This window comes from Gorilla gorilla, chromosome 15, assembly GCF_029281585.2.
Source record: "Gorilla gorilla gorilla isolate KB3781 chromosome 15, NHGRI_mGorGor1-v2.1_pri, whole genome shotgun sequence".
Classification (NCBI taxonomy): Eukaryota; Metazoa; Chordata; class Mammalia; order Primates; family Hominidae; genus Gorilla; species Gorilla gorilla.
This window is the reverse complement of record NC_073239.2, coordinates 123,059,046-123,080,570: the sequence shown is the minus strand read 5'-3', so window position 1 is coordinate 123,080,570 and position 21,525 is coordinate 123,059,046. Positions and strand designations below refer to the sequence as shown.

The window sequence follows — 21,525 nt, the reverse complement described above, 5'->3', positions numbered from 1 at the left end:
GAGATAAAACAAATAAATGGAAAAATAAACATTCCATGCTTATGAATTTAAACAATAAATATATGAAAAAGTTTTAAAATTTGTGATTAATTCTACGTAGCAATGCCATTTTTTTCAACATTTACAGAATATTGTTGCTGGTAATAGCAGTTTAGCATTTGAGTAATGGAAACACCTTACAGAATCACTTTATAACAGTTGCTTCCTGTAGTGGGTTGCTTCAGTTACCTGATGAAAACATCGGCATGTCACAGGTTGAAAACATAAAATATGTCTATCAACTGAGAAGGTTGTAGGCTTTTGTCAAGTAATTACTTCAGGTCATTCAGAAAAACAGCAGACAGTAAACGAAACTTGTTCAAATTCCATGGAGAGTCAAAGCTGAAGAAAATCCTACTAAAAGTGTCCAAAGGCCCCCAAGGCTCAGTTCCTCAGCAAGTCCCACCTTCACAGGTTTTCCAGAATTTTGTTTTTAACTGATTTACACTGAGTGAAGTAGATTACCAGGAGTTTTCCATTATTTTAACATAAAATCGGGGGCTAAGTGTTGTTATTTTATAAAGACATCTTTGAATCTCTCAGGAAATTTACCTCCTGAGGGTTCAGATGAGATCCTACTCTAGATTAAGATTACATGTTTGGCGCAATGAACTGGTACAAATCTTACTTTAGCTTTCATGTTATCTATTTTTCCGCACTGACTTCCACCTTTTTATTAGTCAAGTATATGGGATGGAAGAGTGCTTCTAAGAGGTCCTTAACTTGCCCATTTCAATGGATTTTCAAGAAGACATGAGAAACCACTTTGTTTGCAAAGCATCCCAAAGCCATGTCCTGCTCCAGAAACGTGATCTCATTTCCTGGTCGTTTCTTAACTGACATGCTCTAATCAGTGCATCTGGGCCAATTTGAAATGAGGTGAAGAAATGTGTCCTAAAGTAAAGCTAACATTGTAATAGGAATTCGTGTTTAAAAACATTTAGTTTTATTATTGGGAGGATCCATCAACATATAACAGTTGAAGTTTCTCAACAGGAGTTTAATAAATATAAGGAATGTACAGAAATAAAACGTAGTGATTACCCAGGCTGTGAGTGCAATCTTGGTAATCTGCTATGTCCATGCCCATCACTCTGTGCACCGCAAACTAATTTTGACCTCAGCAGAAACGGGGTTAATTTTCAAATTAGTAATTTTTTTCCAATTTAATTTATTTAGATGATTATGAATGACTATTTTAGCAGAAAGAGAATCAAGGAAACTTGAACTAAATAACCAGAATTTAAAATGACAAACAATTCAACAAGATGCCAGGATGTGAGTGGCTCCAGGCCCAATTAATTCAAAACTTCATGTGCCCAGGTTCTGTATTTTCCCAAAATTACACATCTCCATTCCAGCTTCATGCCACAGTCGACTCCCACTGTGTAGGACATGGCGACAGCATTCCCAAAGATCGTGTGCAATTCTGAAAACGGAATAAGCAAGGTGAGGAGATGATAGTTTATATTCTCCTCTGAGGAGGAAGAATTGCCTCAACAGACCACTTCTCCTGCATCTGTGACTAGAACTTTGTCACAGGCACACATGGAGCAAAATCCCTCAAGGGGATAATACGGTAACATTAATCAGGGTGATCATTTTTAATACTATAAAATTCATAGATGCCACTGCATTCCAGCCTGAGAGACAGAGCAAGACCCTGTCTCTAAGAAAAAAAGAACAAATCAATAGATACTGATACCAACATTTTAGATAATGAAATTTTCATAACCTAATTTTAAATACACTCACATCATTACATAAATCTTCCCAGAAATATTCCTAGTCATGTTGAGTTTCATCAACTTTCCAGTGTTCAAATCTAGAAATCCAATAGAGTCTTGAGGATAAATCAAAATGAGGGCAGTGAAACTGGTATCTATCCAGCATCTGTTAACTCAGGAGGACTCCATACACCCTGGCACACTGCTGCTTCTCTGAATGGCTCACAAGGATTCCAGCTCACTCTCCATTCTCCTCAAACATCTGGCCCCCACTTGCCCTAAGTTCACTCTCTGCTCTTAGTCTGTGCTCTGAAGTCTTCGCAGAGGTGAAAGTGAGCTGTCAGATGGAACTTCCCTCTCACCTCAGCATGGAATTTACTGCTACATTTAACTATCACTCTTTCCGTAATGGCTGATTTCTCTTGGTCTGTTCATTACAGATCAAAGGCATCTGATTTGAATCTTTATTTCTTTGCATTTGTCTCCATGACAATTTTGGGAGGTTTTACCGCCAGCACTATGACATGATGTAGTAACATGACACATTTGTGGTTAACAACACCTACAAATTCAGAAGCTCTTCGGTTCTCTTCCCAGCAAATATAGTTGCTTCCTTTCTGTGTATGAGCACATCCTGGAAACCCGTACACACCCACATAGATATGTACATGCCTATGACATTTTCTTCTCTGTAAGTGAAAATTAATCTCAATTTCATACGAAGTTCATCATTTCCCTGAAGGTGAAGGTAGGTCGTTTTGCATCTGTTCTAACAAAAGGCTCAGACACCAGCTGGTAAGTGAGGAGCTACCCTGCTTCTGGATGTTGGATCTGTCTCTTCCCCTTTACTTTACCACAGAAGACTGGCCACTCATCCAGGTCCCAAGAAGAGAGTCCAGGTTTGTCCTGATAATATGACTCATCCAACTTCTGATAACTCTACTGTTACACACATTCATGGAGGTAGCCTATTAATTACATAATTCACTAAACAAATACCAAATACCCACATTGCAATACCCCATACCCAAGGGTATGTTCATGCAATTCAATGAAGGAAAAGGCTTTTCAGAGGTAGATAGATCAGGCTAGATTGGTCAATATATGAGGTGAAAACACTGGATTTGAATGTATCTGTTTTCCCTCATGTCACATGTGAGACCTGTCAGTCAGGACCAGGGTTCCTTGTGCACTCACAGGTGAGGGCTCACAGAGTTCCTCTCTGGTTTCCAGGAAAGGTAACTGCAGTAATCTTGGTGATGAGAATATCCTCCAGTGCTGATCTATTATAGAGTTTACATATGAAATTTTCACTGCAATTCACAATCTACTTTTTCACACAGAAGTGTACAGAAGTCAGGCCACATCCTCAGGGTCACACATTGAGAATGATGAAGATATGTCCCACGAGTTTTTCCTAAGGTCTCAGAAAGAATTCCAGGACTCAAAAGGTCTCAGAGGGCAGCTCCCAGTGCCTTAGTTAAAATGGTGGCTCAGGCCTGTAATCCCAGCATTTTGGGAGGCCAAGGAGGGTGGATCACCTGAGGTCAGGATGTTGAGACTAGCTTGGCCAACATGGTGAAACTTTATCTCTACTAAAAATATAAAAATTAGACGGGGGTGGTTGTGCGTGCCTGTACTCCCAGCTACTCGGGAGGCTGAGGCAGGAGAATCACTTGAACCCAGGAGGCGGAGGTTGTGGTGAGCCGAGATCAGGCCACTGCACTCTAGCCTGGGCAAAGGAGCAAAAGTTCATCTAAAAAATTATTTTAATTTAAAATTTTTTTAAAAATGGCCCACTCCCTAGAACAGAGAGATTCCCTCTAAACATGATGGATGTCCTGAACTATAAATTACATTAAGTGAATCCTGGTGTGTCTGAACTCACATGGATTATTACGTTAAGCTGCTGTTCCAATCTACTTCCTCACCTGGGAAAAGAGGAGCCAGGGCATGGCTAGTTGAGGCCCCAGGAAGAGAACTGAGTTCTCAAAGGGCAAAGCAAGCATCCTCATCCCAGGGTGAGCCTAAAAGACTGGGGCCCCCCTCATCCCTTTTCACCTCTTTATACAAAGACATCACCTACATGCAAATCCTCACTTAGGCACCCACAGGAAACCATCACACATTTCCTTAAATTCAGGGTCCAGCTCACATGGGAAATACTTTCTGAGAGTCCTGGACCTCCTGTGCAAGAACATGAAACACCTGTGGTTCTTCCTCCTGCTGGTGGCAGCTCCCAGATGTGAGTGTCTCAGGAATGCGGATATGAAGATATGAGATGCTGCCTCTGATCCCAGGGCTCACTGTGGGTCTCTCTGTTCACAGGGGTCCTGTCCCAGGTGCAGCTGCAGGAGTCGGGCCCAGGACTGGTGAAGCCTTCGGAGACCCTGTCCCTCATCTGCGCTGTCTCTGGTGGCTCCATCAGCAGTAGTAACTGGTGGATCTGGGTCCGCCAGCCCCCAGGGAACGGACTGGAGTGGATTGGGTACATCTATTATAGTGGGAGCACCTACTACAACCCGTCCCTCAAGAGTCGAGTCACCATGTCAGTAGACACGTCCAAGAACCAGTTCTCCCTGAAGCTGAGCTCTGTGACCGCCGCGGACACGGCCGTGTATTACTGTGCGAGATACACAGTGAGGGGAGGTGAGTGTGAGCCCAGACACAAACCTCCCTGCAGGGAGGCGGAGGGGGCGGGCGCAGGTGCTGCTCAGGGCCAGCAGGGGGCGCGCGGGGCCCACACAGCAGGAGGCCGGGTCAGGAGCAGGTGCAGGGAGGGCGGGGCTTCCTCATCTGCTCAGTGGTCTCCCTTCTCGCCAGCACCTCAGCTGTCCCCAGGGCTCCTCTTTCTTTATTATCTGTGGTTCTGCTTCCTCACATCCTCGCTGCAGACAAGAAAGAAGGGAGAAATTTCTCTGTTTACCATTGAGCTTTTAACAGTCACTGGCACCTTTTTTTCAACAAATTCCCACAAGGCCCATTTTACCTTCTTGACAAATAAAATATTCTAAGGCTTCTCACCATCCCTTGATTGGCGTCATCGGCTGCATCGTGTCCTTCTCTTAAATTCATATGCTGAAACCCCAATCCCAGTGGCTCTGTATTGGACAGAGGGATTTTAAGAGGGCAAATAAGTTAACTGTGGCCATAAATGTGGGACCCTAATCCAGTAGGACTCTTGTCCTTATGAGAAGTGGAAGACAGAGGCCTCTCTCTCCACATGCACACAGAGGAGAGGCCATGTGGGGACGCACTGCATGAGAAGGTGGCCCTTTGCAAGCCTGGAAGAGGCCTCTCAAAAAACTAACCCTTTCTGCACCCAGATCTTGGACGTCAAGACTCCAGAACAATAAGAAAATTAATATTTGTTATTTGAAACAACCTGGTCTGTGGTATCTTCTGATGGAAAGCCAAGCGGATTCACAGATACAATTGTGTTAGCTCCGTCTCCTGGAGGGAGAAGCAGCCCACCAAAGCTGACACATCTCTCAGATTATTTTTATAAAGAAAAATAGATCCAAGTTGAAAACCCCACCACATTTCTGCTGAGTCATTCACTTAGCAGGCTTCTCTGAGATCAGCCCTGGGGGCTGTGTTCTAGGTCATGTCTCTCACTTTCCACTATGAGAATCCATGTAGATAATGAGAACCAGCCAGATGGAGTCCTGATCCCGGCCCACCTTCTGCTGCTCCCCAAGTATCCCAAAGAAAACCACTCCAGCATCACCCCCGTGTCTTCTACTCTCTAAAATCCCGCTAAAGCTGGCCTTAAACCAGGAGCTATTTGGGGCTGGGCTCTTGTTCTCTTTTTCTTAGTCTTCCATAAGGTCCAGGTGCTGAGTAAAGCCTCAGTAAAGATTGAACTTCAGTTCCCCTAACCCACACCATTCCCTTACATCCTTGTCATGCATCTGTCCTCTGTGGGCGCCCAGGGCAGGTTACACAGGAATTTCCTGAATCTGGCCTCAGCTGATGTGCTGAGACCACGGGTCATGCACACTTATGATTCCAGGTCATGCGGGCTCTACTGCAGGACAGACCTGTGTCCTGTGGGGCACAGACACCTGCTGACCCCGGGTCTCCTCTAATAACTCACACACCTGGTGTTTGTGTGTGTCCAGATGGCCCCATGAGCACAGCACACTAGGGTGGCCAACCTCACAGGTGGCGCCATCAGATGGAATGGACAGGCTGGTCACTCCCATCATCAGTGATTTCCCAGTGAATTTTAAATAAATTAAACAAAATTAACAACAAAGGGGAAGGATATGTACCTGTATCTGGGAGGTATACAGGGTCCCAGAACTGTGCTGGGAGTGGGTGTGAAAGGCCCTTTTGGGTGGAAAGCCCTCCAGCATGAGTGAAAGCTGAAGGAATGATCACTGTGCAGGTGGAGGATGATAGGCAGCTGGCAGGGTACATTTCCTGAAGCTGTTCCTGGGTGCGTGATAGTTGGATGGCCCACGGTGATGAGGGCTGGACTCACATAGGAACAAGGAAATTATCCCATGCGAATGGCAGAAAAGAAAATGGAGATGGACACCCCTGGAGAGAGCTTATTAGATTTGGTGGAGGAAAAATAGAAATTTATTCCAAAGACCCCAGCATTTTCAGCTAAATATGAGTTGCCTTAACAGACAGAATTATGAAGGGAAGGGAGAAGGAGTTTATGGAGGGAAAAAACAGAAGAGAAATTAAAATTAAAAACTATGCAAATCTATCAATTGGCAGATAACAGAGTGGAGCTGGTGCAGCTACTTCCTTGTTCTGGAAACCTGCCAGAGACACTTAGCATTCCTGTAAGGCCGGCCTAGTGGTGATGAACTTGTCCACTTTTTACTTTTTTGGGAAACTTCTCAAACCTCCTGCATTACTGAAGAAAAGCTTTAATCCATGTAACATATTTATTTGGAAGTTTCTTGGCTTTGTTTTTATTTTCAGCAACTTGAATAGAATCGTGCACATCATGATATTTCAGTGAACAACAGGCCACCTACAGGACAAAGGTCTCACTAGATTGTAATACTGTATTTTCACCGCATTTTTCCATGCTTGGATATGTTCATCTGTATAAACATCTACTATGGTGATTCAGCTGCCCACAGTATTTAGTACACTTACATGACATACAGATTTGTTACCTAGGAGCACTATGCTATCCCACACAGCCTGGGTGTAGCAGGGTATTTCATGTAGGTTTGTGTAAACACACTCTATGATCCTTGCACAATGGCAAATTGCCTAAGGACACATTGCTCAGATGTATCCCTACTGTTTTTCATTTTTTTTTTTAGATGGAGTCTCACTCTGTCACCCAGGCTGGAGTGCAGTGGCACAATCTTGGCTCACTGCAACCTCCGCCTCCCAGGCTCAAGCGATTCTCCTGCCTCAGCCTTCCGAGTAGCTGGAATTACAGGCATGTACCACCACGCCCAGCTAATTCTTTTTTTCTATTTTTTAGTAGAGATGGGGTTTCACCATGTTGCCCTGGCTGGTCTTGAACTCATGACCTAGGTGATCCACCCACTTTGCCCTCCCAAAGTGCTGGGATTACAAGCGTGATCCACTGCACCTGGCCAATGTATCCCTACTGTTAAGCCACAAATCATTGTATCTCATCTCTCTCCCTTTTTTGTCCCTGTTAATATTTTCATGTTATTCATGTATTCTTCTCCTAGCTCAGTGAACATATTTATAAGGTTTACTTTGAATTTTCTGCTAGGTAATCAATGTATCTCCTTTTAATTTGTGTCAGTTTCTAGTGCTTTTTTTGTTAAATAATTTGGACCACTTTCTTCTGTTTTGTGATTATTATTATTATTATTATTTACTTTCTCTGTTGCTTTCTCCTCATTAGAAGGAAAAGCTACCATAATCACTCTTCACAGAATATGCTCAGGGAAAATGCCATCACCTATCAACCCAGGCTGTCATTGTGGCATCTCTTAAAACTTCATAATGGTTGAAATTTGTTGTTGTTGTTGTTATTAGTGGCACTCAGACCTATAGAGGATTTTAAGTTTTGCTCCTACTCTAAATTAGGTGGCATTGAAATTCATCCTGTAGGCAGTCTCTGATAAAGTGGAGGAATTGGGCGAAGTTTTGTTATGCGTATGGTTCATAAAAATAATATGAGTTTAAGGTTTTCTCAGCCAAGTGCTACATCCTGATATTTTATAATCACTTCTTTGAATCTCTCTTGAGTTTATCTTTTGAAAATTTAGATCAGAATATAAGCCAGGTTTGAGGCTTCTTGTTTGGTGTAAACATCTCCTGTAGGTCATTGTGTGAAAAGGCACAGAGTCTATCTGAGGAGGAGAACTCAGGGAAGCCTCACAACAACAGGGGAGACAAAACCGAGGTCACTAAAAAAACATGAAGCTTCTGGCTCCTGCAGCCTCCAGACATGCCCCACACCCTCTCATTGCGCACAAACGAATTCCTTTCTCTTTCCTGAGTGATCTTTGCCAAGATTCCTCTCCTCCACTTTGACGCTTTGGTATGTCCACGTCTGTCCATTCTGGTTCAGCCAGGGACACAGAACCAGGAAGACATCTTGACTTTTCTAGACGGAGCTGGCTTGGGGAATCAATGGTTGGAGTAGAAACTGTCTTTTTCCATGTGTCACGGCCCTGAGGGACACAGGAAGAAGTTCAGGAAGAGAGGATGACCAGACAGCTGCAGAAACCAGTATGAACAAAGCCACTTTCTTTCCTGGTGAAGAGGGGCATGTGGAAGCCTGGTGTCCCTGTAGGGATGAACCACACTCACCTGCCCACTGCTAGCTGCCAACGAGGTGACCCACAGAGCAGCAGCAGCTCCTGAGTCACCGACAGTGGTGGCTGCTTCCTCCTCCAAACCCTCCAAGATCTGTCCTTCTAGGAGTGTGAACCTCAGCAGATCCGCACGTTTTCAATGGGTCCACTTAGCTAGTGTCTGTCCTCAGCCCCATCCCTGGGATCCTTCCCTGGTGCTGTGTACAGCATCACAATAGTGGTGACAGTGACAGCTGGTGCCTGCACCTTCCAGGCCAAGAAGTTTGAAAGAAGCAAGTCACAGGGCCAGCCGGGATATGGGGTAATCACACAAATTTCACTCTGTGGGGAAGTGCTGAGAAGCAGCCTTGAGTCCTCCTCAGCTCACGTGTGGCTGCTGCTGCTCATCCCAGGTGGGACACATGAGCCCTCCCCATGCCCAGGATGGAGCTGTTTCAATCACAGCAGGATGGAAATGTGTCTTCTCTATGGGGGCTTTTGAAGCACAGCTCTCCTCTTCCTGAGATTTGAGATTTATAAAGACAAGTCCCACAGAGTGGACCTGCACAAATAAGACAGTACAGGATCCCCAGGAGAGACATCCCATATGAGAAGGGACAGGCAGGTCCCATCACTGACGCTGGTCCTCAGAAACTCTGACCAGCTACTGACCTTCCCACATCCCCTGTTCCTGGAACAGTTCCTGTGTCTGCTCCTGAAAAGATTCCCATCAACAGTCTTCAGGGTTCTTTCCCCTTCCTTGATGTGCCTCTGGGAGTGGGGCTGTCTGGGCTGTGGGTCTGCTGTGACTTTCCCCGCAGGTCAGCAGCTCAGTGCAGGCTGCACCAACTCGGTGGGGCTGGGCTGTGGCTGACCCTCCCAGGGGGAACCTGGACTCTTCTTAGGGGTATCTGCAGGATCCCAGGTTCTGGGAGAACAGGGAAGCCACAGTGTGTGCAGGGCCCCATCTCCAGGTGTAAAGTGTTTGCTGTCACTTTGTTGACGAGGGCATATCCCCAGGCCTAGGGGCACTGTGGGTGCACAACCAATGCGCGAGACACAGGGAGTAAGGTATATTTCCCTCTCATTACTGTGAGGACACTAGACACAGTGTGTGTGTGTGTGTGTGTGTGTGTGTGTGTGTGTGTGTGTCCATTACTGTGGGGACTCTAACCACTGTGTGTGTGTGTGTGTGTGTGTGTGTGTGTGTGTGTGTGTGTGTGTATTAGGAGTTTTGCAGTGGGCTCTGAGACCCATGATTTTGTAGGTTTAGAAATTATCTGATGAGATGTTCATCCAAAGGAACCTACAAGAGATTAGGTGTTCTCCCAAAGCCCCTGGGAGCTCCTGGACTCACTGTGAGTGTGGACTGATCCAGTGCTGCTGGAGCTCCAGAGAAGGGGCTCCCTGGTGGCTTCATAGAATCCTTGCTTGGGGTGTTTCTGCAGAGTTCACTGGCTTTCCTACGACCAATTTACTATTGCAAGCGATGGCGTCAGCAGCACATGGTGTCACGTGTCACTAAAGGAGCATTCTGAGCCAGGACACAGCCACTTCATACTGGGGGGAAAATGCTCTGGGAGCCCAGACAGGAGCCTCTCTGCAGTGCAAGGGCTGGGCTGCAGGGGGCGCTCAAGGCCCACCCATCACAGGCTCCACCCCCAGAGCAGGTGCACAAGAGGCTGGGGAGGGATTCCTCTCAAGATCTGTGTCATTCTTCTAAAAAAATCTAAAATAAGTATTTGACAAAAACTGCTGAAGAGTCCATAAATATCCTATTCAATTGCAAGAATTTATCAATTTACACTGGAGATTTCTAAACCTGCTACATATCTTAATAGTAAGCATCTGGAGGTCAATTAAGCTTTTATTTTATATAAATAAGTGCAACTTTTGGAGAAACACACTCATCCCCTGAATAAGACATTCATGTATTAAAGCCTAGAAATACTTTAAATTACCTCTGAGCTATTCAAGTGTGGGTTCCCAGTGAAGTCCTGTTCTAGGGAAAATTGTTCTCCAGTGGGAGAAGCTCTGTCAACATACAGCTTAGGGATATGGCAGGGCACACATGGCCTCTAAGGGGATTATAGCTTGAACCCTTAGCATCCTCCTGTTGGGTAATCCATGTGTCATCTCTCCACTCTTTCTCATGCTGTGTTAGGTATGAAATAGCATCGCTCATGAATATGCAAATAACTGAGATGACTATAGATATCTTAGTGCCCTGAGAGCATCACCCAACAACTACATCCCTCCTCAGAAGCCCCCAGAGCACAGCTCCTCACCATGGACTGGACCTGGACGATCCTCTTTTTGGTGGCAGCAGCCACAGGTAAGGGGCTGCCAAATCCCAGTGAGGAGGAAGGGATTGAGGCCAGTCAAGGGGGCTTCCATCCACTCCTGTGTCTTCTCTACAGGTGCCCACTCCCAGGTCCAGCTGGTGCAGTCTGGGGCTGAGGTGAAGAAGCCTGGGGCCTCAGTGAAGGTTTCCTGCAAGGCTTCTGGATACATCTTCACTGGCTATGCTATGCATTGGGTGCGCCAGGCCCCTGGACAAAGGCTTGAGTGGATGGGATGGATCAACACTGGCAATGGTAACACAAAATATTCACAGAAGTTCCAGGGCAGAGTCTCCATTACCAGGGACACATCCGCGAGCACAGCCTACATGGAGCTGAGCAGCCTGAGATCTGAGGACACGGCTGTATATTACTGTGCGAGAGACACAGTGTGAAAACCCACATCCTGAGAGTGTCAGAAACCCCAGGGGGGAAGCAGCTGTGCTGGCATGGAGGAAATGACAAAGATTATTAGATTGAAGACTTTCTCAGAAAGTGATATTAAGTCATTAAGGAAAAGGAACAATATAAACGTGTATTTGAGAAATTTTAATTATTTGAGAGATTTTTCATACAATATTTATTCTGCAAGCAAATTTCAGGGATTGAATTAATAAAACTGATACAGAACTTCCTCTGTAGGTATCTGTGTAAACATCAATTTCTGAATCAGTGTTGTAAATATTTTGGAACACACACACACATCACATTTTATCTCTACTTTTATCTCTATTTTTAAAAATGCCAAAAAAACTCATTTTGTGCATGTAGCATTTTGAATTCCCACCATCAATGCATGATAGTTCTTGGTTTTCCACATTCATATTGCCATTTATCATTATGAGAATTGTGTGTTTTAACCATTCTAATAGGTGAGTAATGGTATCTAATTTTTAGTTAAATGCACATTTCCCTAATAAAAATTCACATTTAACAATTTTCATATAATTTTTGCCGAGATGCCTCTTCTCACATTTGGTTCATTTTTAACTGCATTGTTTTCTTTTGATTAGTTGTAAGTTTACTTGCATATTGATTATAAAATCATTTAACAAATTAAAAGAATTCATTTAACAAATATGTGACTTGGAAGTATTTTCTCCAAGTCTGTGGCTGTCTTTTACTCCCTAATCAGTATGTATTGCAGAAAAGTGTGTGTGTGTGTGTGTTTATACAAATTTAGATTTAAAAAATGTAAAATGTTATTCATCCACAGATCATGTCTTTGGTATTATATCTGAAATCTCATTATAAAATACACTAATATTAACTACTTTTTCCATGTCTCTAATCTCAGGCTACAATCAACTTATGAGTGTTTAAGCTTCACCTACTTGATTGGAGGACTATCAACCTAACATATTTGGAATACTTCTGTAAAAAGATGTGTTCCTCTTCCTATTATTTCTTTATTTGATCACTTATTAATATGTGTATTGGTTTATGGATGTCTATTTCATACTCTGAAGAAGATCCATGCTACATTATTCACTTTATTTTTCAAACCACCACGGCTTTATTATGTGCTGGGAGCTCATTGAGTTTGGATCCTGCATCCTTACAGCTTACCTCATGCTTTTGTTTTTGAACACTTCCCTGTTTCCTGCTATTATAATAAATTCTAAATTCATTTTCTATATTATCTTTTTCATACATAGAATCAGCCATTTTTCTAAAGATTGCTTGCTTCTGATGTTAAAGAATAGTATTTTAAAAATTGTAATACTGGGTATGTGCATTGTTAATGTGGTATAAGTACTTGCAGGACCTCTCAACCAACTGGCCTAGTAAACTATGTATCTAACCTTCTGTAATGTGATTACATTAAAAATGAGAACACACTGGTCTCTCTACCCAATTATGCTACCACATGGACCTTTCTAGCCTTCCTTCCTTGACTGTCTATAACCACTCACTGCAAAATGAGGAACCCCATCCCACCATATGCCATTGTATTACTTAGCTGCACAATTTCAGGACACGTGCATAGCAGTATCAGAAATGTAAAGCTGTACCCTTGTTGGAAACATGTTTATCTACTAGAATAGAGTGCTTATGTGCAGTTTCTTTACACTTTAAACTTACAGAGTTTCCTCATTTTCAAAGTTCCTTAGGTCAGCAACTTCATTTTCCACTTCCTTCAGTGAAGTCATTTCGATGACACTGTATAATTCGATTTATTTGAAATTCTATAAAAGCCAAAACTGTAGTCAAGTAAACAACAACATATAGAGGATATTCCAGGAGTTTAGAGACTGTGTATAAAATAAGTTAAAATGACACGTTTAAGAAGATTAAAACTATTTTTAGTGATATGCAATGGTTCAGATATGACAATTAATTTGTCTAAGCACATAATTTTGTGATGGAAAATATAAAACCTAAATATATACAATTTAAAAAAATTTAGCAGTTCACTAACCCAACGATCAAATGCAGATTGTATAAAATTATCTCATTACTTATTTTGTGAGGGTGGAGATTTCATGAGATGTACGCAACAAAGAATGAGGTAATTTTCCTGATTTGCATATAAGATGCTGCCATTCACTAAAGACCTTTAATTTTTTAAATTGTTTTTTTTAAAAATCAATTTTCTACGTGACCCAGGTTTTTTCCTCTTGACAAGCAAATAACTCACAGGATTATTTTCTTTCCTTGGTTGAGAAATATTTCCCCAAACTTCAGCTCAGTTCAGGCATACACTGTCCCTGAATGGGCATTTACCCTCAGATGGGTACACACACCTGTCAACATGTGGACTCTTCTGTCAGACAAATGCACCTTTACTCACGTGGATTCTTCCCTCAGACAAACACACATGTCCCCACGTGGACTCTTTCCTCAGACTACCACATATGTTCTTACATTTACTCTTTCCTCAGAAAACAGACATTTCCTCATGTGGACTCTTGTCTCAGACAAGCAAACATGTCTCCATGTGAACTCAATTCAGATAAGTACACATATGTCCACATTGACTGTTTCCTTACAGAAACACATATATCCAATTTTGAATTGTTCTGTGGCAAAATGATCTCAAGATCATGATAATTATAAACCCCCTCCCTGACAAGGCGTAGATCTGTATTTTTTTCATTGTAACCTAACTTTGCCTTATTGTCAAGAACAGTAGTTTGCAGCTCTAAATATACCAATTAGAGACAGGTGTCCATTTTCTCTGGAAACATATTTTTATGTTCTTACTGGACATATTTGTTGATAATGTTTGCTATTATGAAGATACCCGAACAGTGTCCACATTAGAGAATAAAAAAGAGTAATGGGCAGATTAACTCTGTGCATCCAGACCCAGAAATCCTTTGACCTTGACTTCCCTGAAATGTAGACACAGAGGATGGATGAGCCATGCTGAGCGGTGCACCCATGACCACAAAAAGAAAGACATGGAAATGTGTCCCCTCTACTTCTCATGAAAGGCAGCTCATCCCCTGTTCCCTCAGGCCCTGGCGAGGAGCCACCCCATGTCTGTGCCCTTCCTCAGCGTCCACACCGTGGGGTCTGCATTGATCCGGATTCCCTTCTCATCCCCGTCAATATTAGTGTCCTTTGTAAATCAGGTCCAGCTGTGGCTTCTCCTCATGGGGCTGTTCTCAGTCTGTTTTCTGTGTTCACAGAAGTCCTGTGTGAAGTTTACTGATGGAGTCAGAGGGGGAAAAATTTTACTGCCCAGCAGTTGAGACTCTCCTGCAAAGCCTCTGGTTTCACCTTTACTGGTTACAGCATGAGCTTGGTCCAGCACGCTTCACAACAGGGATAGGTGTGGGCGCCAACAGTGAGTGATCAAGTATGAATTCTCAGGGTTACTCTCCTTGAGTACAAATAAATTAACAATCTCAAGCAACACCCTTTTAAGTGCAGTCTGCCTTACAATGACCAATCTGAAAGCCAAGGACAAGGTCATGTATTACTGTGAGTGACACAGTGAGGGAAACCCTGTGTGAGCCCAGACACAAAGCTCACCGCAGGGAGACAGGAGGGGACTATGTGGTAGATGCTGCTCAGAACCACCAGGGGGCACTCAGAACCATCAGGGAGGGTGCACAGAACCACCAGGAGGGGCTCAGGACACCAGGGGGCGCTCAGAACCACCAGTGGGCATTCAGGACCATCAGGGAGGGTGCACAGAACCACCAGGAGGGGCTCAGGACACCAGCAGGTGCTCAGAACACTAGGAGGTGCTATGAATCACTAGGGGGCGCTCAGGACTCAAGGGAGCACTCAGAACCACCAGGGATAGCTCAGGACACCAGGGGGCACTCGGAACCGCCAGGGGGCGCTCAGGACCATCAGGGAGGGTGCACAGAACCACCAGGAGGGGCTCAGGACACCAGCAGGTGCTCAGAACACTAGGAGGTGCTATGAATCACTAGGGGGCGCTCAGGACTCAAGGGAGCACTCAGAACCACCAGGGATAGCTCAGGACACCAGGGGGCACTCGGAACCGCCAGGGGGCGCTCAGGACCATCAGGGAGGGTGCACAGAACCACCAGGAGGAGCTCAGGACACCAGGGGGTGCTCAGAACCACCAGGGGCACTCAGGACAATTGGGAGTGCTATGAACCACCAGGGGGCGCTCAGAACCACTAGCTGGTGCTGAGGACACCACGGGGCGCTCAGGACTACAAGGGGGCCCTCAGGACACCAGCAGGTGCTCAGAACACTAGGAGGTGCTATGAATCACTAGGGGGCGCTCAGGACACAAGGGAGCACTCAGAACCACCAGGGATAGCTCAGGACACCAGGGGGCACTCGGAACCACCAGGGGGTGCTCAGGACACCAGAGGATTCTCAGAACCACCAGGGGATGCTCAGGAAACTAGCGGGTGCTCAGAACCACCGGAGGACACTCAGAAAACCAGGGGATGCTCAGGAACCACCAGGGGGCGCTCACAACACCAGCGGGCAGTCAGAACCACCGGGGCATGTTCAGAACCACCAGGGGGCGCTCAGGACACCAGGGTATTCTCAGGACACTAGGGGCGCTCAGGAACCACCAGGGGTCGCTCAGGAAACCAGAGGGTGCCCAGGAAACCAGGGGAGGTTCAGGAACCACAAGGGGACACTCAGGACACTAGTAGGCACTGAGGAACCACCAGGGGGCGCTCAGGACACCAGAGGTCGCTCAGAAAACCAGGGGGTGCTCAGGACACCAGGGGACGCTCAGGAACCACCAGGGGGTGCTCAGGACATCAGGGGGCACTCAGAACACCAAGGGGATTCAGGACATGAGAGGATGCTCAGAACAACCAGGGGGCATTCAGATCCACCAGGGCCCACTCAGAACCTCCAAGGGTCGCTCAGATCCACCAGAGGGCGCTCAGAACCACCAGTGGGTGTTCAGGACAGCAAGGATGGCTCAGGACACCAGGGGGCACTCAGGACCTCCAAGGGGCTCTTTGGAGGCAGCTCCATATCAGGTACCTGGGGAGGATGAGGTTTACTTTTCCACCTTGGTGATTCCTGACCTGGTCAAGCAAAAGTCTTCCCCAGGATCTCTTATGATGTCTTCCTTGTAACTCATGGTTTCTTTCACCTATAAAACATTAACTTAGAACAGGGGTTCAATTCAACTTTTAACTCTGCCTATTTTCAGAGTTATACTAGCAATGATATATCTCAGTATAATTTTTTTTAATTGTGTATATTCAATCCAAAGTCTGGCTGTATGCACAATTTTTTTGTTTTCTGTGCTGTCAGACACATTATTGTAAATGCTTTTCTAACAACTCAGCATATGCGTGGGGTCCAGTTTCTTTTCCTTTCATCAGCTGTTTGTGCAGATGAAACACTGCTTTAAGGGCTCCTGTCCTCCACTTTGGCCCCTGGTGTTCTGCTTCTCAAACTTTCTCCATCTTCTCTTTTTCTGTCAAAATATTTTATCTTCCTCAGTCTCCATGCAGGAAACAGGAAGTCCTTTTACTTCCTGTCCTCCATGTCTGGTAAATCAGTTCACTTCTTTTCATGATCACTGAAGCCAACCAAGTTTAGGAGAGTAACAGTTCTCCTTAGAATACGCTCTACCTGCAGACCCTCTGCCCTCATCACACTTTTCTAGGGTCCTGCAGACATAACCCCCACCCATTCCTCTTTTTCCCTAAGTACCACAGACTAGGCTCTGCAACTTATGCTACCCTCTGTGTGCTCAGCCCAGGGGCTCACTAGTGCTTTCATGAAATCCAAATCCCTAATGTGTTTGCCCACTCTCAGACCACCCTCCAGCAAGCTGCCATTGTGATTGAATCCTGCAAAGCATGGGCTGCTTTCAGTTTCCTGTTGCAGGATGTTCTTTATTATAAAGGCATATTGGCAAATAACGACTAGAGTTTGTATTGAAAATTAACGCCAAAAAGTTTTTAAAAAAATTTTTCAAATAGAAAAGTTCTATCCTGCCTAGTTTAAAAAAATACAATGTTACTTTAAACAATGATTTAATAAAAATTTAAGTGATGTTTGTCTTATTAGTTATTCAATTTATTAATAACTGACTGATATTTAAAAAGTAAATACTGGCTGGGTGCAGTGGCTCACACCTGTAATCTCAGCACTTTGGGAGGGTGAGGTGGGTGGATCACCTGAGGTCGGGAATTCGAGACCAGCCTGACCAACATGGAGAAACCCCCTCTCTACTAAAAATACAAAATTAGCTGGGCGTGGTGGGGAAGCTGAGGCAGGAGAATCGCTTGAACCTGGGAGGCGGAGGTTGCGGTGAGCCGAGAACACGCCATTGCACTCCAGCCTGGGCGACAAGAGCAAAACTCTGTCTCAAAAAAAAAAAAAAAGTAAATACCATTGTACACTTAAGTAATATATTTGGCAAGAATGACATTTACATTCATTCAAAAATGAAACTGCAAATACGAGTTACATTCAATTAAATAATTAAAATAATATAGAAAAAAATGGGCGTGCTGTTTTGGTGTTTAATATACATTCATTTTTGCATGGACGGGTATACGTGTCATTGCTGGGCTGTTGTGTATGTGTGCGTGTGTGTGTGTGTATGTACAACTATGAAGTTTAAAATATGTTATTAAATTATGTAGTTATATTAATCCAAATTTATCATGTTAAAATATTAGGAAAAAAACACCAGTAGAGAAATTACAGAGAACATTAGCAATGCCTACAGCATTTACAAGAGTCACATTAATAACAAACAAACTAGTTCAAATGTTTAGATATGACACATGCAGTAGAAAACGTTCACATGGTATTAACACAAAAATGGTGCACAATTGAGGAAATTGTAATACGTTCATGATATTGGCTACATAAATGCTTATGATAGTAATGCTTTCCATCCACCAAATGCTTATGATAATGCTTTTCATCCATCATATTATAGATGATAAAATAACTCTATAAACGCTTCCATCACTAGCGTTTAATATGAGAGGCCTCACATCTTTTACTGAAATAAATAAACATCTGTCCACCACTTTGATGATCATTTCAGGATTATCCTCTGAAATAATTATCCATAATAATGTTAGTAACAGTATTATTTTCAGAAGCCTATTTTATAAGGTCTTTGAACTATTACTTTTATGATTGTTACTTTATATTTTACACACTTTTTATTTGGAATAATTATAGATTATCAGAACAATTGTAAGGAAAATACAGTGTGTTCACATCCATCTCCAAGTTTTCACTAAAGTTAATATGTCAAAAAAACATGGGACATGGGACTAATATATTTACATTGATGAGTTTCTGTTTATTCAGCTCTGAGATTTATTTGAATTTTGCCAATTTTTAACAGTTTCCTTTTTTCCTTTTTCTTTTCTTTTTGAGATAAGGTCTCACTTTCCTATTGCTTTTTGTTTGTTTCTTTGTTCAACCCAGGTAACCACGTCAAATTCAATCACCATGTTCCTCTCATATCTTCTGGTTAATCACAGTTTGGGTTCCTGCTGTCTTCCCATTGAATATTCTATAAATGAAACTAGTCAAACAAGTTGATTCTGGTCACTTATATATTTACCTATTTTATCACGTTTGTTTTGTCAATCACAGTAAGTGTCGAATTCGCTATCTGTTATAGATGTTAGCCTATTTTCTATCCCAGATCCATTGGTTAAATCTTTGGTGATGCCTTTTAGAAAACTGATCCCTTTACCCTATGTAATATGCCCCTTGATTCCTGAAAGTCTTATGTCTACCTTGTCTGAATTTAACATAGCTAAGCATGCTTTCTTTTCGTTCATATTTTCATGGTCCATGTTTTCCTGTATTTAACTTTTCTATGTAGAGCAAATTTCTGTACAGAGCTAGTAGTTGGGTCTTGCTTTTTAAATCAACTATAATAAATTCTATTTTAAAACTGGTATTACAATTTTTCTGTTAATTTCTGTTTTAATTTGGCATTTTATGATCATGTTTATTTCTCTATTAACTTATTGTTTAGTTCATCTTTTATGAATATTGTATTGGCCCTAAGATATACAATAAGAATCGTGTATAATCAGATTCTAATTCAAATAATGTAAAACCTCTTCATAGGTTGTAGAGCTATTATAACTTATTCTTCTAAACCCTCTTTCTCATCCGTTGTCTTAGTTTATTCTCAGTCTGCACTTATATGTGCTATAAACTATAATATGTGCATTTTTATCATTACAGAGACATATATTAGAACAATTAAAAATATAAAAACTACATTTCAACTTCATTTTTTCATTCTTGACCACCTTTTTTATTTGGATAGATTCATGTTTCGGATGTATATCATATGGCTACTCACCCTGGCGGAAAATTTGCCAAAGCACCTACTGAAGGATGAATGCACTGGCAATAAATTTTCTCAGAATCGATTTGTCTTACAGGGTATTCATTTGACTTTTGCTTTAAATGAAATTTTTAATATATATAGAATTCCAGTTTGACTTTAATTTGTAATTTATTTTCTTGTACTCATGTATTCATTATTTTCTTCCTGAAGATGGTCACACATTCCATTCTGCTGGGCCTTCATTATAGATATTTGTGTGTATCTATTCAGGGCTATATTTGCAATTTATGGATGCCACAATTATCAGAGTTGAAGTCAGCTTCTGCTGTCCACAGAGATTTCAAGTTCCTCCCATGATACTTGCTTTTGTGTCCCTGTTTGATCCTGGGTCTTTATATTTAGTTTTCCCCAGGGAGTCTGTCTGTTTCAGCTGTGGAAAGTGCACCCTACTGACAGTTTAAATTGATGACTGTGTGGTGAAGGAGCTTGAACAAAGCGGGACTTCCTCCAACCTTCTGACTGAGTCTCCTTCTTCTGCAGGAGTAGTAAGCATAGTTCTGGGGAGTGGCCTTCCACATTGTCCTGTCCTTAACTCTTTCCCCAGGGCTGGAATGTCTTTTCCCAGACACAACTGTTTTTCACCAGTGTCCCCAGCTTTTTACCCACTATCCTTACCCTAAAGAGTAAGGATTTCTTTCCTGAGGAAAGAGATGGGAGGTGTTTCTGGATCAAGTTTCCTTGGTGTCCTCTGTTTCCTTTTGTTTCTGTTGACTTAACCACAGCTCATATGACACATGCTTTGGTGGATTTCCCCTGGAGGTAGTGGAGGTGCATCCAGGCATTCCACAGGAGCTGCTGTTCTTTTCCCCAGTCAACACCACAAGACACCAGATGAGGAAGTTGTCCGTGGATTTTTCAAGTTCTCTAGGAAAAGCTTGCAAGCACTAGGCCAATCTAACACCATTAGCACATGCATACTAAAAAAAAAAGTCATTAAGTATTTCTAGGTTAGTCTGTTTCTATCTCAAATGCCATCCAGTGGCACCTGCCCTACGTACACTAGCAGGTAGGTCCTGGTTCTCTCTGCAGGCTCCTATCTTGTCAGATTTCAGTTTTCTTGTTTGCTCGGTGAAATCAACTCAGATATGTTGAATGTTTTTTCTCTCTTTTATTTGTAGCTGTTCAGCTTTGTTGTTAATGAGGTCAGAATAAAATCACAGTTTTCTCATTTTTTTTCACATTCCCACACTGAATAGTTGCTTTCTGTATAAAAGCCAGAAACTGAGAGAACACATTGAATATCCATTACAGGTGAATGTTAAACAATTTGAGATATGTTTGTGTACTGGAATAAAATGCTGCATTACAATCAAGTCATCACTCATTCACATAAAACACGGCCACATTCTCAAATAATGTAGGGACCTGAGTTCCCCTCCATCTACTGGCCTCTCCTGGGGCCCTAGCCTGGCCACACCTTCTTGCAGGGCAGTCTCGGACGCCCTGGGATCCCGCACCAAAATTTCTGCCCTGGCAGAACATGCCTGACTGGTGGAGAGCTCCAATCAGGCAGCCCTCATGTGCACACACCAGCTTACACACTTCCTCCGAATACTGTAGGTTCACCCAGGCCCACGTAACCTCCCACATCACTTTGCAGGCACATGTCTGTATAGGTGGGTTTTGCTTTTCTTGTCCCACCATTGCGTGGAGTGCAGTCCCCTCCCCCCACCCCAACCACCATGGCAGAGGGAGCTTTGGTGGGGAAAAAGCCAGGCCCGCTCCTGTCAGCGTCCCGCACTTGCGCTAATTCTGCACAGAGAACAGCAGATCATCTCACACATTCAGAAATCACTCCTGCTTGTGGGGCATGAATACGGCACCCGGACCTGTGCCCACAA

At 43.3% G+C, this 21,525-nt stretch overlaps 3 gene segments (V, D, J or C); all 3 read left to right on the top strand.

Annotated features, from left to right (window-relative positions):
• Window positions 1-21,525, top strand: part of LOC101124180 (immunoglobulin gamma-1 heavy chain-like) — a 411,893-nt gene that overhangs the window by 156,069 nt on the left and 234,299 nt on the right.
• Window positions 1-21,525, top strand: part of LOC101143562 (immunoglobulin heavy constant mu-like) — a 352,381-nt gene that overhangs the window by 180,975 nt on the left and 149,881 nt on the right.
• Window positions 10,772-11,318, top strand: LOC101144307 (immunoglobulin heavy variable 1-3-like). The segment is given in 2 exon segments: window positions 10,772-10,859; window positions 10,945-11,318. Coding segments are annotated over 2 exon segments (363 nt in total).